This window comes from Oryctolagus cuniculus, chromosome 13, assembly GCF_964237555.1.
Source record: "Oryctolagus cuniculus chromosome 13, mOryCun1.1, whole genome shotgun sequence".
NCBI lineage: Eukaryota > Metazoa > Chordata > Mammalia > Lagomorpha > Leporidae > Oryctolagus > Oryctolagus cuniculus.
In genome coordinates this window covers 67,404,231-67,430,826 of record NC_091444.1, presented here as the reverse complement: position 1 = coordinate 67,430,826, position 26,596 = coordinate 67,404,231, and the positions used below count along the sequence as shown (strand labels likewise).

At 37.9% G+C, this 26,596-nt stretch overlaps 1 protein-coding gene across 20 annotated transcripts in view; it reads right to left on the bottom strand.

Annotated features, from left to right (window-relative positions):
- The window catches only part of CDC42BPA (CDC42 binding protein kinase alpha), a 349,867-nt gene that overhangs the window by 55,225 nt on the left and 268,046 nt on the right, over window positions 1-26,596 (bottom strand). For 6 of the 20 annotated variants that reach the window (XM_070055640.1, XM_070055643.1, XM_008268138.4 and 3 more), the window contains 2 exons: window positions 25,782-25,873; window positions 21,993-22,069 (listed from right to left, as the gene is read on the bottom strand). In XM_070055640.1, the coding sequence (XP_069911741.1) occupies window positions 21,993-22,069; window positions 25,782-25,873 (169 nt within the window). Of the gene's footprint in view, window positions 1-4,290; window positions 4,399-15,138; window positions 15,178-20,925; window positions 20,974-21,992; window positions 22,070-25,781; window positions 25,874-26,596 lie in introns of all 20 variants that reach the window. The other 14 variants (XM_008268130.4, XM_070055641.1, XM_051820820.2 and 11 more) reach the window with 6 other exon arrangements.

Below are 26,596 nucleotides of genomic sequence, written 5' to 3'. Positions count from 1 at the left end.
AGGGGCAACCGGGACAGAATCCGGCGCCCCAACCGGGACTAGAACCCGGTGTGCCGGCGCCGCAAGGTGGAGGATTAGCCTATTGAGCCACGGCGCCGGCTTAGATGAATCTTTTAACTACTTGACTCCCACAAACAGACAGAGACTGAGATTAGTGGGATTTTTGTGAAGAAATTATTTCCAAAAAAGGGACTTAAAGGGTTATTACTGGAATTGCAAACTTAGTACAAACTTAGTTACAAATTACATCTATTAGTTAGCTCTGTAAAACATGTCTTTTACGAAGTATTACTGTAAGATATTTCTTTGAATAAAAGGAATCAGTGATTTTACTCAATGTTATTATGGGAAAGGAGAGACAATGCTTAGCAAAGTATAAAAAAAGAAATAAAGAAAAACTACCTTTTAGAAAGCTATGCAACTTACAAGAGGAAAAAGAATACTTAAAAGTTACAGAATATTTTAAAATATAACAAGGTTGGTCTCTTTGTCTTTGCTACTTTACAACCCAAAAAACATAATATTTTATATTCACCACAGCCTTAAAAAAATTCAAGTGAATTTCTCAGAGTTTTGTTTGTGCATTTAGTTTTAATTTAAAATTTATTTACTTTTGAACAATATGAAAAAGTTTTGAAGAAAATATATAATTTAATATTTGGGAAGATAAATATAAGTGTGAAAGAGAAGAACACTAAGAATCAATATAAAGTGCAATAAAAAATAACAGAAAACAAAATTGTCATAAGAAAGCATATAGGAAGCTAAGAGAAGTCTTTAAATGAAAAAGAATCTAACAAGAGTGCCAGATAAAAGATGAAGAGAGTTTATAAAGTACAGTAATGCTGACTAAGAAAACATTTTTAAACATTTCATTGATCATAACAACAAAAAATTTATGGTACTAAGGAACAAATCTAATAAGCAATATGAAGTATACTGAAAATAATGAAATTTTATGTATAAGAATACCTAACTAATTGTATATCAAGTACATAGACAGAAATATCTGGTATCATGAAGACATCAATTTTCCCCAAATAAAACTATAAATTCATGCAATTCCAATCAGAAGTCCCAGTGGAACTTGGCCAGCTTGTCCTAAAAATAATATGGAAGACTAGGTCAAGAAGAAAAGGAAGATAATTAAGGTGGGTAGGAGTGGTTCAGCATACCAAGTATCAGGAATTATTTCAGAACTACAGTAATAAAAAAAAATGGGCTATCAGTGAGGGAATAACCAAAAGAACAAGAGAAGAGGATATAGAATTCTCAAACAGACCCATGCAGTGACTACACTACAAATCAGGGGTTACGAGTCAGCTGTTTACACCCACAGGAAAAGAGATTAGAACACCATTTCCTATTATACACGGCAACAAACTTCAGTCTGATTGAAGTCCTAAACATGTAAAAGCAGAATTGTAAAACTTGGAAGCATAATGATAATTTTGGCATATGGAAGAATGAGTTTAACACAACATAAAAAGCAGAAGTCATAAAGGAAAAGATTTAAAAAACTTGCAGGACCTGTGCTGTAGCACAGTGGGTAAAAGCCTTGGCCTAAAGCTCTGGCATCCCATATGGACGCTGGTTCTAGTCCCGGGTGCTCCTATTCCAATCCAACTCTCTGCTATGGCCTGGGAAAGCAGTAGAAGATGGCCAAAGTCCTTGGGCCCCTGCACCCACGTGGGAGACCCAGAAGAAGCTCCTGGCTCCTGGCTTTGGATCGGCGCAGTGCTGACCGTTGTGGCCATCAGGGGAGTGAACCAGTGGATGGAGGACCTCTCTCTCTGTCTCTACCTCTCTCTGTAATTCTGTCTTTCAAATAAATAAAATAAATCTTTTAAAAAAAATAAAATAAAAACTTGCAAGACAAAAAGATACCACAAACAAAATTTTAAAATAAGGCATACTGGGAGAAAAAATATTTGCAATGCATGTTAAGCCAGCAATGAGTTAATATCTGGAATATATAAAGACTGCTTACAAAAATAAGAAAAGTAAGTCAATTGAACAATGGACAAGGGATAGGAACAGGCAAATCATCAGTTGTCAATATACATATTTAAAAAGACAATGGGGCCAGCACTGTGGCACAGTAGGTTAATGCTCTGCCTGCAGTGCTGGCATCCTATATGGGCTCCAGTTCTAGTCCCCACTGCTCCTCTCTACATCTTGCTCTCAGCTATGGCCTGGGAAAGCAGCAGAAGATGGCCCAAGTCCTTGGGCCCCTGCACCCACTGGGAGACCCGGAAGAAGCTCTCGGTTCCTGCCTTAGGATCAGCGCAGCTCTGGCCGTTGTGGCCATCTGGGGAGTGAACCAGCAGACAGAAGACCTTTCTTGCTCCCTTTCACTGTCTGTAACTCTACCTCTCAAATAAAAAACGAAACAAAACAAAACAAAACAAACAAAACAAAACAAAACCCACACACTTAAAAAAAAAACACTAACACCAAAAAGGGAAATATAAGTTAAAACAAAAATGTCACTCATATTCATCAAACTGGCAAAAGTTAAGGACAGATAGTACCAGGTGTTAGCCAAGATGTGGGGACATAAACTCCCTTACTGCTAGTTGGAGTGAAAATTAATTCAACTAGTGCAGAAAGCAATTTGGCAAGATCTGAAGTTGCAAAAGCAAATATCAGACAACCTAGTAATTTCAGTTCTAAGTATACATGCTAAACGAACTCCATATATATGCAAAAGCAGACAAATATATTAGAATGTTCACTTCAGCACTGTTTATATACTAGATGACTGCAAACAACCTAAATACCCAACAAAAATGGATGGTTGTGGTATATACATACAATGACATTATATAGCACGAATGAACCAGACATGTATGATTAAATCTTAAAAGAATAATACTTCTGAATGAAAAAAGCTGTGGAAGGACATGTTATATTTGTAAAAATTTTAAATATATGACAAGTACTACTGTATAGTATCTATGAACACAAACAAAATAATAAATACATTGAAACCAAGGGACAGAGGATGCAACCCAGCTTCAGGATATTTAAGTACATCTGGAAAAGCAGAGAGTAATGGTAAAAGGAGAGATGTTTTAACTATTTCTGAAATATCTTTTTCTCTGAATAAATATTAAAACAAATGTAACTAAAAAACACAGATCTTATTAAACCAGTCTGACAGAGTCCATCCTAAGACTGGAAAACAGTCATGACAACTGACTAAAACTCACACTTCCCTGTAGATAATTTTCAGACCAGATTATCTGCTTCTACTGAAATGCTAAAAACAGTTCTGGAGGTAATAAAGTAATATAAAATGGGATGTAAGGAAACTGTCTAAACTGTGATGGTGAAAGAGAGAACCTGTACTGCTTCTTGAGGTAGGATGGTACAAACTGAAATACAACACATTCTTCTGCCTGGTGGAAGAAATGGCTTCTGTTGAGAAAATTGGCCAGTTGCTATTCATTGACTGACAAGAAGTGTAAACACAGCAGTTTTATTTTTTGTACTGCTAAAAGACTAATTTAGTTCAATGTCTGTTGTTTTTTTTTTTTGGACAGGCAGAGTGGACAGTGAAAGAGAGAGACAGAGAGAAAGGTCTTCCTTTGCCGTTGGTTCACCCTCCAATGGCCGCCGCGGCTGGCGCGCTGCGGCTGGAGCACCGCGCTGATCCGATGGCAGGAGCCAGGAGCCAGGTGCTTTTCCTGGTCTCCCATGGGGTGCAGGGCCCAAGCACCTGGGCCATCCTCCACTGCACTCCCTGGCCACAGCAGAGGGCTGGCCTGGAAGAGGGGCAACCGGGACAGAATCCGGCGCCCCGACCGGGACTAGAACCCGGTGTGCCGGCGCCGCAAGGCGGAGGATTAGCCTAGTGAGCCGCGGCGCCGGCCTCAATGTCTGTTGTTGACTTAGCTGTTAGAGTAAGCTACTCTGTTGCCAGTTGTGGCAATTTTTAAGTTCTGCTTATGATATATAGTTACATGTTGGCTTATCAGATTTATTAAAACAACTAAAATTTGAGAATGGCAGTCTCACAATTAAAAAATTTACATAAAATTATCTTCTGTTCTATGTATTTCTCTAAGAGTATATTTAATGTTAAATAATTTACCTATTTCATATTACACTTTTGTGAACAATTTACAACTTTAATTTTCTACTTCTATCTATATTATTAGGCAAGTGTAAGATCTTCAATAGAATATAAAAATAATATATTTGATTAAGACGAGAGACTGATTTCACTCGTTTTTTTCTATTCCCTCTTTAATGACACAAGTGAAAAGTTGGGGAGTGAGGCACCTTAACTGGCTCAGCTTCACTAGATGTGGAAGAAGACACTGTGGACCTTGACTGGAGGTAAACCTTTACACTGGGATTCCGTACGTATATGTTCTCAACCGGATCAGTCTAGGAAAGTAAGTCAGAAAAAACAAAACCCAAGAAGTCACTTTTAAACAATGCAAAGCTCTTAGCAAATTTCAGAAAGGCATGATCATGACCAACATTTCTTGAGGAAGGACAGCAAAAACTTGAGTTTGAATATGCATGTTAGGAATGTGTCACTAAGCAAAAGCATAACCAGAAGCTTTAATGTAAACAAGCGTTAACATAACCATAGTTAAACAAGGCTCTTACCCTATTTTTAATGCTGATTTCTTACTTTGAGTACTGGTCTCTACTGTGTGTTCTGTATTTGTATTCCATTGAAAATTTTGTATTTCACAAAATAAATCCTATGTAAATATGAACTAAATGCAACATATACAACATATACTACAGTAAGAATGAAATTTGTTCTATTAGGCTTTAATGAAAGTAAAAGAAACTAACCTATCAGCTTTCTGCTTGTCACTAAAGCAAGCTCCTTTTAATTTTGTAGCAGTAGAAATACCAGCACTTATATTCAGTTGCACTCTTTCAAACCAAGTATTGTTTTTTAAGATTTTATTTATTTATTTGAGAGGTAGAGTTACAGTGAGAGGGAGAGACAGAGGGAAAGGTCTTCCATCCACTGGTTCACTCCCACAATGGCTGCAATGGTCAGAGCTGCGCTGATCCAAAGCCAGGAGCCAGGAGTCTTCTGAGTCTCCCATGAGGGTGCAAGGGACCCAAGCACTTCGGCCATCTTCCACTGCTTTCCAGGTGCATTAGCAGGGAGCTGGACAGGAAGGGGAGCAGCTGGGACTCAAACTGGTACCTATATGGGATGCTGGCACTGCAGGTCAGAGCCTAAACCCATTGCACTGCAATGCCAGCCCCTCAAACTAAGTATTTTTAAAAGTTGAAAGTGGGCTGGCGCTGCAGCTCAATAGGCTAATCCTCCGCCTGCGGCACCGGCACACTGGGTTCTAGTCCCGGTTGGGGTGCTGCATTCTGTCCCGGTTGCTCCTCTTCCAGTCCAGCTCTCTGCTGTGGCCCGGGAGTGCAGTGGAGGATGGCCCAGGTGCTTGGGCCCCGCACCCGCATGGGAGACCAGAAAAAGCACCTGGCTCCTGGCTTCGGGTCAGCGTGGTGCGCCGGCCGCAGAGTGCCGGCCACAGCGGCTGTTGGGGGGTGAACCAATGGAAAAGGAAGACCTTTCTCTCTGTCTCTCTCTCTCACTGTCCACTCTGCCTGTCAAAAAAAAAAAAAAAAAAAAGTTGAAAGTGTTTTGAGCTAAAATTTGGCAAAGAAGATCTTAGGAAGCACAATGATTGATTATCTATTCAGTGTAGAAATTTTCAAATTTACAAAGATTGAGCTTTCAGAACAAAAGGTAACTTGGAAAGGATGTCAGGGAACTTTGTTGAATGCTGTGAAGTAAGAGTAATATTTAGATCAGAAGTGATAATTCAATAAATGGTACTGACCAGCACCGTGGCTCACTTGGCTAATCCTCCGCCTGCGGCGCCAGCACACCGGGTTCTAGTCCCAGTTGGGGTGCCAGGTACTAGTCCTGGTTGCTCCTCTTCCAGTGCAGCTCTCTGCTGTGGCCTGGGAGGGCAGTGGAGGATGGCCCAAGTGCTTGGGTCATGGCGGCCATTAGGGGAGTGAAACAACGGAAGGAAGACCTTTCTCTCTATCTCTCTCTCACTGTCTATAACTCTCTCTCTCTGTCTCTCTCTCACACTAACTCTGCCTGGCAAAATAAATAAATAAATAAATAAATAAATAAATAAATAGTACTAATAATTGTAAATACATATTTAAAATTTTTTTTCATTAAGGTTATTATTTTAGGAAGACGATATTACAAATAAAACACCCCTTAGAATAGCCACCAATGAAAGACATAGGATGCAGCTATTAGAATATATTTTGATGGAGTTATTAGAATAGCTCATTTAGATAAGTAAACACATTTTAAAATGCTGGGGTAGGCCGGCGCCGTGGCTCACTAGGCTAATCCTCCGCCTTGCGGCACCGGCACACCACGTTCTAGTCCCGGTTGGGGCACCGGATTCTGTCCCGGTTGCCCCTCTTCCAGGCCAGCTCTCTGCTGTGGCCAGGGAGTGCAGTGGAGGATGGCCCAAGTGCTTGGGCCCTGCACCCCATGGGAGACCAGGAGAAGCACCTGGTTCCTGCCATCGGATCAGCGTGGTGCGGCAGCTGCGGCGGCCATTGGAGGGTGAACCAACGGCAAAGGAAGACCTTTCTCTCTGTCTCTCTCACTGTCCACTCTGCCTGTCAAAAAAAAAAAAAAAATGCTGGGGTAGGGGCTGACACTTGGCATAGTGGGTAAAGCTGCCACCTGCAGTGCCAGCATCCCATTTGGGTGCTGGTTTGAGTCCCAGCTGCTTGACTTACAATCAGCTCCCTGCCAATGCATCTGGGAAAGTCGAAGAAGATGACCCAAGTCCTTGGGCCCCTGCACCCATGTGGGAGACCTGGAAGAAGCTCCAAGCTCTTGGCTTCGGATTGGCCCAGCTCCAGTCATTGCAGACATTTGGGGAGTGAACCAAGAGATGGAAGATTTCTCTCTGCCTCTGCGTCTCTGTGACTCTGCCTTTCAAATAAATAAATCTTTTTAAAAAATAAAACAAAACGCTAGATTAAATAATAAACGATCAGGAATAGAGATACCTGGAAAAAAAGGTTCCTCTTTAAGTTAACTTTTAGCTCTGTTTTGAGTTCAACAGAACTAAGAGTACATGAGTTCAATCTCTAAATGTATGAATTATTTTCTCAAGTTGTGGATATTCTCCCGCCTACTATTTTACTTAAGATCTTATTTATTTATTTGAAAGGTGGAGTTACAGAGGCACAGAGAGACAGAGAAGTCTTTAATCCACAGGCTCACTCCCCAAATGTCTGCAACTGCCTGAGCTGGGCCAATCTGAAGCCAGGAGCCTGGCACTTCTTCCAGTTCTCCCATGTGTGTGAAGGGGCACATGGACTTGGGCCATCTTCCACTGCTTTCCCAAACCATAACAGAGAGCTGAATCGGAAGTGGATAGCTGGCATTCAACCAGGGCCCACCATGCCACAGGCTGCCCCCGCCCCCGCACCTACTATTAATATAGAATACACTGCACATGAAAATAAAAGTGACCCTCTGTTCAGCGAAGAGAACTTCTAAAATCTGACAGGCAGGTAGGCTGCGAAACAGTAAGGCAGCTGTCTACTGTTGCCCACCCACCTCCTCCCACTGTGATGGGCATGAACAGGCAATCCTCGCAATCCACAAGACAGGACTGACACACATGGCCATCACCGGGCCTTAAATCTTTAGTTACGGGATTTTGGAGAAGTGGGAACAAGAAGAGTCTCAGGGAGGATATCTAGGGAACTTGGAGCGGCAGTTATTTACCAACTTCTAGGGAAACACTTCAGTGTTTTACTGAACAGAGGTTTGCCATCTAAATATCAGCTCTGCACATGAAACGAGGTTGATTTCATAAAACTAATATCCCTTGTGAAGTTGGAGAGTTAGTACTATATCTAATCTGCTGACAGCAAATTCAGCACTATTTTTGTTCTTCTAAAGGTTACCTCCACAAAAGAGGCACTCAAATGTAATTTAATGATCATGAAGGCTCAGGAATATTATCTCCTTTCCTGACAGAGATCTCTGACCAATTTATCAATACTGCTTTTGCTTATCAAATCCATTTTATCAGAACTCCATCCACCATGGACTCCTATTCACCTTGCATATAACTTTATGGAAACTAGAGGGAGATTTTTAGAAAGTGAGACCTTAACATGGATTCAAATAATCAAAGAAGTGACCAAGTAAAGGATGTGTTGTGTGTAAAAACTGGGCCATTGTAAGAAAATCTGAAACATATAATCAAATTACTGTGTAAAAGGTAATGCTGTCAATAGGACTGAAGGGTCTAATTACTTTAAAAACTCTTCAAAAATAAGAAAGGCAGGCCTTTGCTAATTCTAATAATATAGGTTGAAATTTTATAGCAGGCTGATCTTTGAGCTATGCAACTTGTGCTGAAGAATTCCTGACATTTATTAAAGTCTTTTCCTGCTAACTAGTTTTTACTTATCAATAAAAACAAAGAAAACAATAGGAACAAAAATATATTCAAACATGATTTTCTTAGCTGAATTAGATACAAGTTGATTATTCCCAAAGAGGAAAATATTTTTTTTTTTTTTTTTTTTTTTTTTTTTTTTGACAGGCAGAGTGGGCAGTGAGAGAGAGAGACAGAGAGAGAAAGGTCTTCCTTTGCCGTTGGTTCACCCTCCAATGGCCGCCGCTGCAGCCGGCGCACCGCGCTGATCCTGGCAGGAGCCAGGAGCCAGGTGCTTTTCCTGGTCTCCCATGGGGTGCAGGGCCCAAGCACCTGGGCCATCCTCCACTGCACTCCCTGGCCATAGCAGAGAGCTGGCCTGGAAGAGGGGCAACCGGGACAGAATCCGGCGCCCCAACCGGGACTAGAACCCGGTGTGCCGGCGCCGCTAGGTGGAGGATTAGCCTATTGAGCCACGGCGCCGGCTCAAGAGGAAAATATTTAAAGTAAAAAAGATAAACCAGGGGTGAGCACTGTGGTACAAAAGGTTAAAACTGCTGCACAGGAAGCTGGCATCCCATATGGGAGCACTAGCTGGAGTCCTATCTACTCCTGAATTCCAGTCCAGCTCCCTGCTATTGCACCTGGGAAGCAGGGGATGATGGCTCAAGTACCTGAATTCTTGTCAACTCATCTAGGAGACACAGATGGAGTTTCTGGCTCCTGGTTTTAGTCTGGCCCAGCCTAGGTCTACTGTGTCCATTTGGGAAATGAACCAAGGGATGGAAGATCTCTTTCTCTGTCTCTACCTCTTGTGTGTTCTCCCTCCATTTTGTTACTCTGCCTTTCAAATAAATAATCTTTTTTTTAAAAAATAACAAGAGTTGTATGTTCTTCAAGTAAAAAAATCAACTTTAGATTAAACAAAATTTAGTTTCCTTTGTAAAATTATAAAAATAAGTAAAAATATTAGAATATTTGAGATAGCATTAATTGGATATAGTAAAAAAATTCAACTGTGCCAGTTACAATGCTCTCGATTACAAAAAGCCACCATGACTATGTAACTGAAGTTTAAAAAAATTATCATCATAGGAGCTGGCACAGTGGCATACTGGGTTTTACTCTGCTTGTGATGCTGGCATTCCATATGGGTGCTGGTTCAAGTTCAGCTGCTTCATTTCTGATCCCGTTCCTTGCTAATTCACCTGGTAAAGCAATAGATGATGGCTCAAACGCTTGGGCCCCTGCACCCATGTGGGAGACTAGGATGGACTTCTGGGTTCCTAGTTTCACCCTGGCACAGCCCTGGTTGTTGTGGCCACTACACCAGCAGATGGAAGAGCTCTCTGTCTCTCTTTTTCTTTGTCTTCCACACTCTTTAATTCTGCCTTTCAAATGAATAAAATAAATATTTTTTAAAAAAAATGCAGGAGCCTAAAACCACACAGACACAAAAATATCACTTCCATTTCCAAAAGTGTATTTTTCAACAGACCAGCCAAAAGCATGGTAAAGATAAGTAAAATCACAACAAAAGAAGTTTTTAACCTTAAACTTTAAAAAATACTTTGGGATCCTTTTAAAAACACTTAGGAGCAAATAGTTCATAATATTAATAGATTTTAATATTCAATTGTCTTTCAGGGTTACTTTCAGTGTAAACAATATTTTAAAAGTGACAACAATATAAATAATAACATAATTTCACATATTTTCAGTTTTAATTTTCACCAAAAAGTTCCAGAAGTTGTTCATTTTAAATATAACTAACTGCTTACCATGCATTTATGATAAGTGACTATTTTAACCACTAAAAAGAAATCAATTCTATTAACCTTTCAGAATATTCAGTGACTATATGGTAGGACTTAAAGATAGCCTAAAATTAACTTTAATAATTGGCAATGATTCAGATATAGTAAGGTACAAAACCAGCAGTTAGTAACATTAATTTTTATACAAAGAACTTTAAAAACAAATGTAATCAATATTAATATTTAAACTATGAAAACTAAAAAATTTTGTTGTAAAAATTTAGCATTAAGAATTAATGCAAGAAAAGCTAAACAATGTGATACACATAAAGAGCAAAGATCTCACAATTCAATAATCAGATGTGATTATATACAAAGAATGCTAAAAAAGGAAAATAGTGAAAAATGAGTAGCTACTCTGCTATGGCCTGGGAAAACAGTAGAAGATGGCCCAAGTCCTTGGGCCCCTGCATCAGTGTGGGAAACCCAGAAGAAGCTCCAGGCTCCTGGCTCCTGGCTTCAGATCAGCACAGCTCTGGCCATTGCGGCCATCTGGAGAGTGAACCATCAGATGGAAGACCTCTCTCTCTCTCTTTCTCTCTGCCTCTCCCCTCTCTGTGTAACTCTTTCAAATAAATAAATAAAAAATAAATTAAAAAGTAGCTAATAAATAGCTAATATTTATTGTATAGAATATTTTAAAATTGTCCAAGTAAATACACTGGAAACAAATCTATTTTTTAATAATTATTTTATTTATTTGAAAGTCAGAGTTACATAAAGAAAGAAGCAGAGGCAGAGAGAGAGATAGAGATAGAGAGAGAGAGATCTTCCATTCCACTGGTTCACTCCCCAAATGACTGCAATGGCCAGAGCTGAGCTGATCCGAAGCCAGGAGCCAGGAGATTCTTCCAGGTCTCCTACGTGGGTGTGGGGACCCAAGGACTTGAGCCATCCTCTACTGCTTTCCCAGGCCATAGTAGAGAGCTAGATTGGAAGAGGAGCAGCCGAGACTTGAACCGGCGCCCATATGGGATGCTGGTGCTGCAGGCTGGGGTTTTAACCCTCTGTGCTACAGCACCAGCCCCAGAAACAAACTTTAACTGAAAAATATAAACAATTCACTATATATTTTTGAGCTGTAATCTACTGTGAAAATGTAGAATATTCATATAAATGTATTTTTTTTTTTTTTTTTTTTTGGACAGGCAGAGTGGACAGTGAGAGAGAGAGACAGAGAGAAAGGTCTTCCTTTGCCGTTGGTTCACCCTCCAATGGCCGCCGCAGCCGGCGCATCGCGCTGATCCGATGGCAGGAGCCAGGAGCCAGGTGCTTTTCCTGGTCTCCCATGGGGTGCAGGGCCCAAGCACCTGGGCCATCCTCCACTGCACTCCCTGGCCACAGCAGAGGGCTGGCCTGGAAGAGGGGCAACCGGGATAGAATCCGGCGCCCCGACCGGGACTAGAACCCGGTGTGCCGGCGCCGCTAGGCGGAGGATTAGCCTAGTGAGCCGCGGCGCCGGCCATATAAATGTATTTTTAATTATGTATTTTCCTAAATAAATATACTTTAAGGATTCACTCTGAACAGTCATTACAAAATCTCTACTATTCCTATGTCATTTTTAACTTAATACCCTACATAAAAAAAGAAAGCAAAAAGTAGAAAATCTGAGTTTTAGTAGTATCATCCACATTGTACAATCCTGTCACGCAAAAAAGACCATCAAGTTCCCCCAATCTATTGGGATTTTTCTAATAAATGATCATCAAAATGTATTTTTAGAATAGCACAATAAAATAAAGCTTCTTTTTTCTTTCCAGGATCAGGCAACTGATTTTTAGATCATTTCTCAAATTATTTTGTTTAACCTACATCGAATAAAAATAGCTAGAACTAATTACCTTAAATATATATCAATGGGGACCAGCACTGTGGCTTAGCTGGTTAAGCCTCCACCAGCAGTGCCAGCAGCCAATATGGGCATGGGTTTGAGTCCCAGCTGCTCCAGTGCCAATCTAGCTCCCTGCTAATGCACCTGAGAAAGCAACAGAGGACGGTCCAAGTGTTTGGGAGACCCAGAAGTTCTTGGATCCTGGCTTTGGATTGACCCCGATCTGGCTGTTGCAGCCATTAGGGGAGTGAACCAGCAGATGGAAGACTCTCTCTGTCTCTCCCTCTCTCTCTAACTCTGCCTCTTAAATAAATAAATAAATCTCCAAAATAATATATATCAATGAACTTTTTTTTTAACCACCCAAATAATTACAGATTTGTACAAGTAGCAACATTCTCATGAGAAAGCTTCTTTGAAAAGGGAAAGAAACCAAGATTTGATTCAGATGACAAATGCTCAGCCTATTAAAGACAGCCTGCATCTAACATGTTGTTTGTATTGGTAAATATAGAAATTAATAGAAAAAAAAATCCAGTGTTTTATAATTTTTCTTTTTTGTTCATCTAGAAATGTTTTGGAAATAAAGGAGTAAGGAATAACACATTTTTTTTTATTCAGAACACTTATAACCCTAAACTTTTAGTGATATAACTGTCACCTGAGCTTATGGTTAAAAAAAAAAAAGTAATAGAAAAGTGCTGTATCATTTGGAAATAAACATTTTAGTAAATATTTTATTATTCTAAAATAAATCCTAATAAATGACTGAAGGTTATAATTAGTGTTATCCATCTAGTTACAATTAATTTAAAAATATATTAATGTAAAGTAGACCAAAAGATGTAATGAAAAGACATTATATGTATTTCTTCAAACTGTTATGGAAGAATAACAATAGATTTTTATATCAAAATAAACTACTTTCTTGAAAAAATATATTTATTTGAATATCTACTCGAGAAAATTTCTAAATGTTCTAAGAAAACATAAAAACAAAGTCCTCATGCTGGCTGACTATAATCTTTGCTCCAAACTTTAAAGGAACAGTTTGAAATGAAACACTGTTTCTATTAATTAAAGTACTACAGAACTAACACTCACCATTTATATTCAGACAACAATACTATTGGTAAATTTTACTTATACAATGGTTAAGTAAATTCCAATTATAAGTTAAGTATTCAGATATAAATGATGCCTTATACTAGAAATAAGAATACAGCAAATTCTATTTAGGAACACCTCATTTATATGATATTTTACAGTCAAAGGATTTTAAATTTATTAAAGTATTAAAATTTGCTTTTCTGAAAATACAACATGAAACAGAAAATCATATTAGGTTTTCTGTAAGGAATATAATCATTTGTATCCTACAGGAATATTCTGATGCTTCAGGGAATATTAAAGTTCCTCACTATGCCACTGAGATATTTCTATTTAGTATTGAATAATTCATTATTTTACATCATCTGCATCAGTCACTACCACTTTTCATTGATCGATTTTTTATTTGTGATATTCTTAACCAAGGAAAAACTGCACTAAAAAATTGTATGTAATTACAAGTCAACAGGGTTTGGTTAACTGGCTAATTCCTGTTCTATAGAATAAAGACATACAATTAAGAATAGGGGCCTTAATACAACTATTTCCCTAAAAAGAATACTCTTATTTCAAGATTTATATAAACTTCCTGGGTAATGAAGACCCCAGAAGTATGCAAAGCAAATGAAATGTAACAAATCCATAAAAAATTAATCAGAAAAACAAAAACTCTCTGAATTATAGATTTATTCAAAAACAAGTACTTAAAATTTTAGTAAATTCACGGACTGATGATTTGAACCTACTGGACATACAACATTACAGTCTTCCCTTCTAGAAGTTTTATTAAATAATTAACATATATTCAGAGTACTTTTTTAAAACCAAATACCCAATGGTTTTAACACTCTACAAATCTCAAAGTAATCAAGAAACGAGTTCAGTAATTAATGAGATACCAGTTGAACTCATGGTTCTACTAGCCATATAGCACTGGTATATGAACTGTTTACTCATTATTAAACAGTAGTCTGAAAATATATGTTATATAGTGTTATTCACATTTTTTTTTTTTTTTTACAACAAACCTTCCACCATACCAGAAAGGTACGAGCACAGGGAGCAGGGGGCCACCCTACTACTTCCAGTACCAACGGTACACCAGAGAATTTCCTGATGTAGATCCCTCAAAGTCCAACAATCCTGGATTTAACTTGTTGAAAATCCCAATGATCATGAAACTGACAGATCAAAGTCAAAAATAGATCTATCACTGTTTCCTTTCTAATGTTATGATTTTATTCAGTATATAAAAATTGGAACACACAATTATAAGCTAGGTGGACTGCTTTTCATCTGGAGAGTATGTATGTATGTGTATAAATAACTGCTGGTGGGATGGGGATTGCTGCAGAAAAAGTTGAGACCTTTCCATGCACAGAGTCCTCATTGTGAATGTATCAGACTCTTACACAGATAGAGTTAGTGACTAATCCATTTCAGATGAAAAACAGGGAGCAGGGGTTAGCATAGGAAGATGCTTATAGTTAAGTTAAAGAAACATATATAAGGAATTTTACAGATATGATCAAATTTTCTTTCTACATAATTAAAGTCATTAAGAAACCTCTATGTATTTGCTCGTATCAGGTTCTTATTTAGAAATTCATTTACTTTTCTTTGATCAATTTAGCATATCTTAGAATCATTTACTCCCACAAAAAATTAAAAGATCATTTTAGGAGTTTGGCTACAGAAGTTTTTATCAACATTCCTAAAGCTTTGCGGCCAAAGCCAAAAAAGAAAAACAAACAAACAAAAAACCCAACACATACACAGAATAGCAGAGTAGCAACAGCAGGAGCAGCAGCACAAAGCATGCAGTAAGTGTCATAGTACATCACAAAAACTTCAAGTTCTGCAACCACAGGCAAAGGGTAAAGAGATAGGGGTAGAAAGCCTCAGGGTGGGTACACAGAGTGCAATAGTATCTTACACGTCTGCCTTTGCTAGCTGGAGTACAGGACGGAGAGCGCTTCAACAGAGAAAGGAGAATACTACATGTTACAAATAGTTACGCACCAAAGACTTTCAGTGACTACTAATGCATTAACAGACAAAGTATAGAAACATACACGTAAAGCCACGTTTTTGTATAGTTTGAAAGTACATATATTTTCAGGGAAATCTAAAGAATAAGACAGTAAAGAAACAGTTGTTGAAACTATGTTTAAATTTGGCAATGTCTTCTTTGGTCCATGAGCAAATGAAAGTGGTGTCCACCAAAGTGGTGGACAATTTCTCTTAATGGAAAGGTTGGTTGTGGTAAGCTGAAATATATGACAACAAAAGGATTTAAGTACATCTGATTTAGTATCACAAGGATTAAATATGTAACTACTAAGCCTGTTTTAAACATTTACCTACCGGCCGGTGCCAAGGCTCAACAGGCTAATCCTCCGCCTAGCGGCTCCGGCACACCAGGTTCTAGTCCCGGTCGGGGCGCCGGATTCTGTCCCGGTTGCCCCTCTTCCAGGCCAGCTCTCTGCTGTGGCCCGGGAGTGCAGTGGAGGATGGCCCAAGTGCTTGGGCCCTGCACCCCATGGGAAACCAGGAGAAGCACCTGGCTCCTGCCTTCAGATCAGCGCGGTGCGCCGGCCACAGCGGCCATTGGAGGGTGAACCAACAGAAAAGGAAGACCTTTCTCTCTGTCTCTCTCTCTCTCTCACACTGTCCACTCTGCCTGTCAAAAAAAAAAAAAAAAAAAAAAAAAAAAAGAAAGAAACAACAACATCATTTACCTACCAATATCATTGTTTAAAAATTATTCTTTTAAATGATGAGCACTGTCAGGAATTCAGAACAACTGATAAAGAACTAAAACAAAAACAATATTGTTCATTCTGACTAGACTTCAGGCCTTTGTTAAAAGGAGGACTTTAATCTTTTTGTCATATTAAGAAAGGTAACAAGCACTTAAAATATTTGTCAAGTTTCTGAAACTTTGTGATTCTCACAGAGCTTCTCTAATATGGCATGCATGTATTTAGGCAATCTCCTCTATCAGTTCAACCAAATACTTGTGAATTTGTAATGTATCAGGCATTATGCAGACTTTTTAAAGGATTGAAAGATAAATAAGGCCGAGCAGTTCACAAACTGGCAAGGAAGTCATTGCACCAGCAACAATGGAACAAGTACAATCACTGAGACACAAGGTTTGTATGGGAACTTAGAGGGATACACAAGATTTTTTTATGGGGACCTGGAGGGCAGTTTATAGAATGGATCTAAAAGAATTCTAGATCTCAAAGAAAAGTTTGAGAATAAGAAATATCATTCAACATTATCAGTGTTACTGTTAAAATAACTCTGGCAGACTGGTAAGATAGGAAATTCTTTCTATAGGAAACTAGAAATAAAGGTGACTTGAACACTGTCCCAAATAGTTAATTAAGAGCAAACCAGGATTAGAATAACTACAGAGGAGTTGGCATAGTAAGTAAAGCCACTTCCTGTGGTGTTGGCATCCCACATGGGAGCCCTTCAAGTCTCAGTTGCTCTACTTGCCATCTAGCTTCCTGCTAATGGCCTGAGAAGGAAGCAGAAGATGGCCCAAGTGTTTGGGCCTTGCACCCACGTGGGAGACCCAGAGGAAGCTCCTGGCTCCTGGCTTCTGGTTGGCCCAGCTCTGGTCTTTACGGCTATTTGGGGAGCAAACCAGCGGATGGAAGATCTCAGTCTTGTCTCTCTCTCTCTAACTCTGCCCTTCAAATAAATAAATAAATCTTTTTAAAAAACTTATCAATTGGATGACGCATTATAAAAAAAGAACTATAGAGTTCTAAGTTTTTATTTTTCAGTCTAGTTAGTCTTTATTATGGTGATGAAAGTCAGATTCAAAGCACTTATTTTCCCTTGAAATTAATAGCATCACTTCCCTTATCCTCCGTGCTTCTAAAAACAACCAAATAACAATCCCCAATCCTTCCTCCATTATTTGTCTCCTCTCTTCCTTAATAATCACAATAGCCAACATTTATTGTGTGCGAAATGTATGCAGATACTCTCCAAAGTGCTATATATATATGAATTCTTAATTGTCATAGAACCCTATAAAACAGGTACTAAGCTCCCCATTTTAAAGATGAAAACAGAATCACTTACCTAAAATCATAAAACATGTTAAATAGTGAAGCTAGGATTTAAATCTCTCCAGACTTCTCAAAAATGATATGCAATCACTGTCTTTACACCTTAACCCCTCAATTTACTTCATCACACAATACCATCTGGCTTCTGTTTTGATCATTCTAACACTGGTGAGTTGTTTGCCCTCTCTGATCAGTCAACTCTTCTGAGGCTGCCGTTCATTCACCTCCAGAAAACTCGACAGTATCTTAGTTTTTGTGATAGTAACCTCATCCTTTTCTTACCATTGCTCTTCCTGCTCTTTTGGTGAGTGTTCCTCCTCTAACCCCTCTCCAATACAGGAGATCCCAAGGTTCTGTTCAAGCCTTACTGCTCTTCCCATGCTGCCATCTTCTCCCTGCGGTATCTCACCCAGTTTCAACTGTGCTGTCAATTCCAACTCTCTATTGCCAGTTTATCCACTTCCTCAAGTTTCTGACTCATATATCTCAAGGTAAGCTAAACTTTTCCACATGGCTATCCCTTAGGCACCTCAAACCTAGAAGTCAGACAATTTTTATGTTTTCAGTAGACAAGGGTAAACTTTTTCTTTACATGCAATTAGAGGAAAACTCTAACTCACTCTCCCCCTCCCTGCTTACCCTCCCCAACAGTGTCTTTTATTTTTCTCCTGGATTTATTTATTTATTTGAATGTCAGAGTTACACAGAGAGAGAAGGAGAGGCAGAGGGGCAGGGGTGTCTTCCATCCGCTGGTTCACTCCCCAGTTGGCCGTAATGGCCAGAACTGCACTGATCTGAAGCCAGCATCCAGGAGCTTCTTCCGGGTCTCCCATGCAGATGAAGGGGCCCAAGGACTTGGGCCATCTTCTACTGCTTTCCCAGGCAATAGCAGAGTACTGGATCGGAAATGGAGCAGCTAGGACTCGAACCAGCACCCATACGGGATGCCAGCACTGCAGGTGGCAGCTTTACCTGATATGCCACAGCACTGGCCCCTACTATGGTTTTCCATAAATGCTGAAATCGGATTCACGGTAAACCAGAACCTTATCTTAATGTGCAATCATATTACCACTTTAAAGCATGTGTTTTATATCCTTAAGAATCTAAATGCCTAATAGAAATCTTTAGCTCTGAAAATGGCCTGGGAATGCATTAGAAGATGGCCCAAGTGCTTGGGTTCCTGCACCCACACGGGAGACCTGGAGAAGACTCCTGGCTTTGGATTGTCCCAGCTCTGGCTATTGCAGCAATTTGGGGAGTGAACCAGCAGATAGAAGATCTCTGTCTGTAACTATGCCTCTCAAACAAATGGAAAGCTCATAGGAGAAAAAAAAGGAAAGAAAGTTTTACATTAAATATTTAGGTTGCAGAACCCAAGCATGTCAAAAATTGAATACCTATTCAAAATCATTTTACTATGACTTTGAACATAAAATGAATGAACAGTAATTCTTTGAAGGATAGTCATAGTTATGAACAAGAAACAACAGAAACAGAAGTTTGCACCATAAAACAGTAGTTAAGGACATATTCTTAAAATGGAAGTTTACTGCAGTCTTCCCTCTGGCAGATAAAAATCATTTTCCAAGGGTAATATGATTCAATATTTCTGAAGGAGAGCACTGTGATTCATTCTGTTGGAGAGTGGAAGGCTGAAGTGGTGAAGAACTGAGAGAGCATTTAATTGAAACTGAACCGATTGATAAGAAGGGAAGCTAAGGAGAATGTAAGAAGGGAGGCAACAGCCTATGAAGAATAAAGAAACAGTAACCATTATTATTGAGGATATTACATACACTGCTTATCTGAATCTTCAAACAACCCTGGGAGATTGGTACATTATACTTCCTACTTGTAAGAAGAGCAAGGAGAGATGAAGAAGGGTAAGACAGTGTCTTCCAAACTACATATGTAGAGAGTATTATTGACAGGATTTGAGCCAGCTTATTTGCTTAATTAATAAATTGGGAGAACAAAGGTTAAAAATCATGCCTTTTAAGAGCTGCAGAATAAATCACAAAGATTTGGAAGCTTTTGTAAACTCAACTCCTTTTTACATTTACCAACAGTTTGTACTCTTAAAAACCTTAGATGTATGTTAGAACTGAGCTTATGATGTATAATACAGGGTGAAGGATAAGAAAGGTTATGCCTGGAAGACGAGGAACAGGGAAACTGCTGTGACTTGACGGCTCAGTGGGAGCTGGGTGGTGGCTATGTAAGAGGAATATGAGCTTGGAAATGTGCTATGGACTTGGGCTGAGGGACACATTCCTACGGGATCTTCTTTATTTGCTCCTTTATTTGCTAAAACATATATTATTTCTATGTGTTACAATTAAAGACCTTTCTTTGGGAAGAAGGGGATGGAGATAAGAGTTTGTCAGAAAGAAAACTGAAAATGGTATTCTAATGGGAAAAACTAAAATAATTTACTCAAATTTCCTTCCCATTCTTTCTTACATAAGTGATACCGATATGGAAATATCATATTGTATTTAAAAATACTGAATAGAAGAATGTAAATGCAGTAATACTCAATATTAAGCGAGTTCTTTTTTCATTATGCCACAGAATTAACCAGAATAATTTCCTGTCTCAAGAATAAAAGTTTCCATTTAAAACGGAACTGTACACACTTGGCTATGTTTCAAAACATACACAAATCGCTATTTTGTTCCATAATTTAAAAAACTCAAATCAGGAGGTTCCTTTAATGGAAAATTATACTAAATTCTCTTCTGAATATGATAAATATTCTACTTAACAAAAGATAAGGAATAAAACATTGAAAGATTTTCCTGGTTTTAAAAACAGTTCCATGCATGCTATTTGCATTTGAATCAATTTTCTTGCCTCATTTCATTGCCTCATTTCTGGAAAGACTGAATGTTTAATAGGATAACAAAATGTTTTACAACAAATAACACTGTGCAATCTAATGTGGAATAAAGAGAATGTATATCCCAGGCAGTACTGTAAAGAGAATAAATGATATATGTTTAATAGGATCTTCTAAATTATTCAATTTATAGAATTCAGTAGAGAAAATAATAATGCAGTCAATTTATAGTGCATATATAGCATCTGTTAACTACAATCACTTTCTACATTAGAAGAGAAATACTATCAGCATTAAAATGAATTTATTCTCTATTACTGTTTTATAATAACATCTATTAGAAAATAAAAGTGATATTTCTTCTGATTACAGTACAAGGGGTTTATTTTTAACCAAAACAGAAATTAAACAGTATAGTGCTGAAAAGAAAACTAAAAGTAAAATAGAAATCATGAAAAATAAAAATGTGCAAGTATTTGTATATATAGTGACAATAATTAAGCATTTCAGTCTTAAGAATTCTTGCAAAAAATGAAAATACAGAGATTCTCCAAAGGCCAAAGCATTTTTCAAAGTTTATCATTACTTTCTTATGTTTAATAATGATAAATTCTTTATTATTTTAAGATAAGAAGCATAGTTTGGCCCAGGTAAATTTTTAATTGTGATATTTCTAAAACTGACTGCATTACGAAATAAATATTAATAATATAATAAATTCTTCAAATCAATTCACTGATGTCTTTTACTGAAGGATGCATTGGTTTGAAAATCAAAGACTTACGTCATCCAAAAAATCAATCAGTGAAGATGAGGAAGAAGAAAAGGAATCCTATTTAACGAATACAGCAATAAAAAAATAGAAAATATGGATGAAGCAATTTAATAAGAACAAAGAATAAATCAAAAATTTGTAAAACAATTGAAAGGGAAATGACATTAATTCAAATAAATAAATGAGAAAAGCAGTCACTCTCATTGTTCCCAAAAAATCAGAGATACATTTATTATTAAAGAATGATTCTTTTTCCCTTTGACAAAGAAATGTATATTATTCATATACTGTGTCCAAAATGTAATAATATGAAACTTGTTAGTAATCAAATTAAGTGTAAGCATTTTAGAAGGTAAACAACTAAAAGCAAGATACAGAATCTTTGCTTCTAATTCTTCTCATCAGAATATAAACTATTTGAGAGAGACTTGGTCACTATGGTACCTCCAGTACTTAGAACAGTGCCTTAGACATACATACATGATTATTGGTTGAATATATAATCATCATCTTAAATTTTCTGAGATAAAATCATACTATATAATATGAATCTGATTTTTCTCCAACAAAAATTTTTAAATACAAAGGGTTAACAAAGAGTTACATAACCACTATTTCATTATTGTGGAATCTGCCTAACAGAATCTTTGTAATACTTGTAACAAAAACATTCCTAATTGTATACTTTCCAACAAATGAATTGATTTGGAATAAGAACCAATTGTGATCATCAACACTTTCACTTATTTCTTATTTAGGGCTTTAAGATGAGAAAGAAAAGTAATAAAATTACTTCAAAAATTGGGATTTGTTCTGCTTTACTGTTTCTCAGAGAAGATGAAACTACTTTTAAGTCTTACAAAGATTCTCATTCTTACATGTTCTGTTAAATATAAACGCGATTATAGTCTCTATAAGAATGGAGAACATATTATTTCCCTAGTATGTTGTTGTTTACATAGATTCTAGTTTCTTTTTTCTTGGAACCAATAAAACAGTTTCATTACTAGAGAACTTTAAATAACAAAGTAAATTTAAATTCACCACAAAAGATACCTGAAAAGTTTAATACTTACTTCAAATTGATCCAGAGCATCGGTAGGCGTATTCAAAAATGCCAAGAAAGAATGCTGTGAGTCTTGGTGCTCTATACCTAGAAGACAGCAGCAACTTTTTAAAAAACTAAAACAATAACAACTAATTTTCATGGGTAACCTTTTTTGTCTTAAACTATTAAGAGCTATTAACAAACTATAGTATTTCAAAACTGATCTGAAGTATTAACTCTTAAATATTTTAAAACTAAAATAATCAGTTTCCTAGAATATCATTTAAAGGTTAAATTATACTGATTTCCATAAAATATTTGTTTGTTGAATACTTTGATTTATCGAATTTGTACTTTTGCTTACTCTTTGGTAGATTTGAAAACATATAAAGAATAGTGGTCTATCTATGTCTGACTTTTCTAACCTAATTTATCACCAAATAAGGTTTCTGTTTTGAAAGTCCAATGAAGCAGGGTATGTATTAAAATAACAAAATCATTTAAAAGAAAATAATGCAAAGATTAAAAATAATAATAATAATAATTATGAAGACACTTTCATTAATCTGATTTGTTACTGTTTAACTGACAGAATGAAGACTCCCAAAACCTTGTTTTTCTCAGATGAATTTAAAAAGTTTTTAAAAAAATCATATCTATCTCTTGGCTATGGTATTAACTTTAAATGCATACTTTCTAAAATACTAAATTTTTTTTTTTTTTTTACAGGCAGAGTGGACAGTGAGAGAGAGAAAGGTCTTCCTTTTGCCATTGGTTCACCCTCCAATGGCCACTACAGCTGGCGCACTGCGGCCGGCGCACTGTGGCCAGCGCACTGCGCCTATCTGAAGGTAGGAGCCAGGAACCAGGTGCTTGGGCCATCCTCCACTGCACTCCTGGGCCACAGCAGAGAGCTGGCCTGGAAGAGGGGCAACTGCGACAGAATCCAGTGCCCCGACTGCGACTAGAACCCAGTGTGCTGGCGCTGCAAGGCAGAGGATTAGCCTATTGAGCCGCGGCGCCGGCCCCTCTAAAATAATTCTTAAAACATCTAAGTAATGATAAATACAAAGGAGGAAAAAACAGAAAAAAAACCAATTGTGTATTTTGACTCCCATAGCTTTAAGAACTGACATGAAGTAAGTTGTGTGTATTTCATATTACTCTCTGATAATACACCAGAATTATGAGGTAAGGCAATATGCTCAGAAATTCATTCAGTCAACAAATATTTATTGAGAGCCTATTATGTGCCAAACACTGTTTATGATATTTGGGATATAAGAGCAAATAAACAAATAAAAAAAATTCTTGGCCTCATTATGTAAATATTACATTGTAGTACTTAAGAAGTATATGAAATTACAGCATACAATAAAATGCTATTACGCAATATTCAACATTCAAATAAAAAACCTTTGGTTAACATACTTTAATAAAATAATGTGATAAACTTCAATAAAACAGTGCGATGAACTGAATTAATTACACTTAGGTCTAGTCTAAAAATGATGCAGTCAATGTCATCTAGTATCCAAGTCCTACTCTGCACTGCTTTCTCTTTCCTATGACACTGCCCTTAGGACCACAAGTTGCCCATGTCTTGTATATATTTGACATCTTTTCAGTAAATAATTTGTCTTCCTTCATTCTTCATGAAATAAAAACCTAGGTTGGTTCTAATTTTAGCATGACTGTGCTCCTGATCTAAACTCCTACTCACTGTTTCTGGGCTCTTTCTTTTCTTGTTAATTAAGAAATGTAATCAATGAAAATTTATTGAATATCAAATATTTTAATAATTTTACATAATGGTCGGTGCCGTGGCTCACTAGGCTAATCCTCCGCCTTGCGGCGCCAGCACACTGGGTTCTAGTCCCGGTCGGGGCACCGGATTCTGTCCCGGTTGCCCCTCTTCCAGGCCAGCTCTCTGCTGTGACCCGGGAGTGCAGTGGAGGATGGCCCAAGTGCTTGGGCCCTGCACCCCATGGGAGACCAGGAGAAGCACCTGGCTCCTGCCTTCGGATCAGCGCGGTGCGCCGGCCGCAGCGCGCCGGCCGCGGCAGCCATTGGAGGGTGAACCAACGGCAAAGGAAGACCTTTCTCTCTCTCTCTCACTGTCCACTCTGCCTGTCAATAATAATAATTTTACATATTTACAGACACATAAAACCATATATACATATACATATAAAATTAGAAGACAGAGTAATATAATAAGCACATGCTCCTGTCCTTTGGTTCACTTCCCAAATGTCTGCAAGTGGCAGGTGCTAAAGCCAGGAGCTGGGAACTCAATAGGTTTCCCAGGTGGGTGGTGGGAACCCAATTATACTTGAGCCATTACTGCTGCCTCCCAGGCCTAGACTGGGACCTGCAACATGGGCATTCCATATGAGTGCTGGGTTGAGTACCAGCTGCTCCACTTCTGATCCAGCTCCCTGCTAATGCATCTCGGAAAGCAGCAGAGGATGGTCCAAATCCTTGGGCTGCTACACCACATGGAAGACCAGGAAGAAGCTCCTTGCTCCTGGCTTTAGCCCGGCCCTGCTCTAGCTATTGAAGCCATTTAGGGAGCTGAACAAGAGGATGGAATATCTCTTTCTCTGTCTCTCCCTCCCTCTGTAACTCTGCCTTTCAAATAAATAAATAAATAAATCTTAAAAAAAGTTCGAATTTTATTAAGTTTCATATTCTTTTTTTTTTAATTGAAATGCAGAAAAAAAAATTGGGGTGGGCAGAGGCAGTAGACTGAAGCTTTAAAATGTCAAGGAACATGAAAAAAAAAAAAAAAAAAAGAAATGCAGAGAGCAGTATCTCTCTTCAACTGGTTCATTCCTCAAATGATTGCAACTGCCAGAGTTGGACCTGGCTGAAGCCGGGAGCCTGGAACTCATCGAGTTCTCTCATGTGAGTAGACAGGGATCCAAGTACTTGGACAAGGGCATGCATTAGTAGGAAGCTGGAATCAGAAGTGGAGCCCAGACTTGAAACCAGGCTCTACAATATGGGATGCAAGCATCCCAAGTGGCACCTTAATTGCTGTGCCTAACATCTGCCTCTTCACATTTTTAATGTCCACATTATGGAAACAAAGCTTCATGTAATAAAGTTATCAAGCTCTATGAGTTTGCTACCACATTATCAAAAATATTCAAGTAAAGATTTCAAAAAAATAGTAATAAATCCTAGGAAGTTTCAAAGAGCAAGCAACTTAAATAACAAACTGGAAGATGACACTGACATGCCAAAATAATTAATCATTACTGAAAGATCCTATTAATACTAATTAGATTCATCTTTAGTTATTTCATATATTGTTTCTTCAACAAATCTGGGAATGAATTGCCCCATAAGCTGTGCACATTCTAGGTACACAAAAAGTGCAAATGAATATTTATTTGTTAGAGTATCCTCACCAAGTTTTCTACATTAACACACACTGCCATTGTTAGAGTGACTACCTCATACAAGGACATCTGATAATCAAATAAAGTACATTACAAAAAAACTTTACCCAATCACAAAAATGTTACTTATGAAACAGTCCATGGCACTGAAAAAAGTCAAATTTATGGCAAAATATCTTTTGTTACTATGAAACCTTTAAAATAACAAGTTAAAAAAATGACCCAGACACCAGTCTTGCCAAATATGTATGCATGCATCATGCATACATATATGTATTCATAAATGAGCACCAGAACTGTTTATGTAAACAATTCTCCCACCTACATGATAAACTGACTCGTATTTAGTAAGATGTATTCAAAATGGAATAGTAAGTTGTGTAAGATGCAAACAGACACTCCCATACCCTTTTCAGATCTAAGTTCTTCAGTGTCCTTTATCAGTTGTTCCATTTCTGATAGCAGCTCCAAGTTCTTCTTCTCTGCATCTTTTAGTTTACTTAAATAAGAGGAAAAGAGAGAAAATGTCATTCATTTTTACTGCTGGACAGTCACCTTTTTTTTTTTTTTAAAGATTTATTTATTTAAATGAAAGGTAGAGATACACAGAGATAAAGGTGAGTCAGAGAGAGTCAGAGCGATATCTTTCATCCGCTGGTTCACTACCCAAATGACCACAATGGAGAGGGTGGAGCCAGGCCAAATCAAGGAACCAGGAGCTTCATCTGGTTCTCCAATGTGAGTAGGGGAACAATCAACTCGACTACCTTCCATTGCTTCCCTAGGTGCAATAGCAGGGAGCTAGATCAGAAGTAGAGCAACCAGGACCAGAACGGGTGCTCATATGAGATGCTGGCATCACAGGTGGCAGCTTAACCCACTGCACTACAATGCTGGCCCCAAGTGAGTAATCTTGTATGCTGCTGGACTTATTTGGTCTAAATGTCTGTTATCCTAAATTAGGGGACCACAGGCAGGACAAATACAGCTTGCAACTTATTTCCATATAAATCAAGTTTTACTAGAAAACAGGTAGGCCCATTCATTTCAGGACTGAATATAATTGTTTGTGAACTATAACAGCAGAGTCCAATAGTTGAAAAGGAGGCTACAGAGGCCCTTCAAGGCCTACAATAATTAGAAAAAGTTTATTGGACCTGAGGTAAATTAAATTTTAAAAGATGTTACAAAATTGACAGTTACTTTTTAGCATTATGTTAGA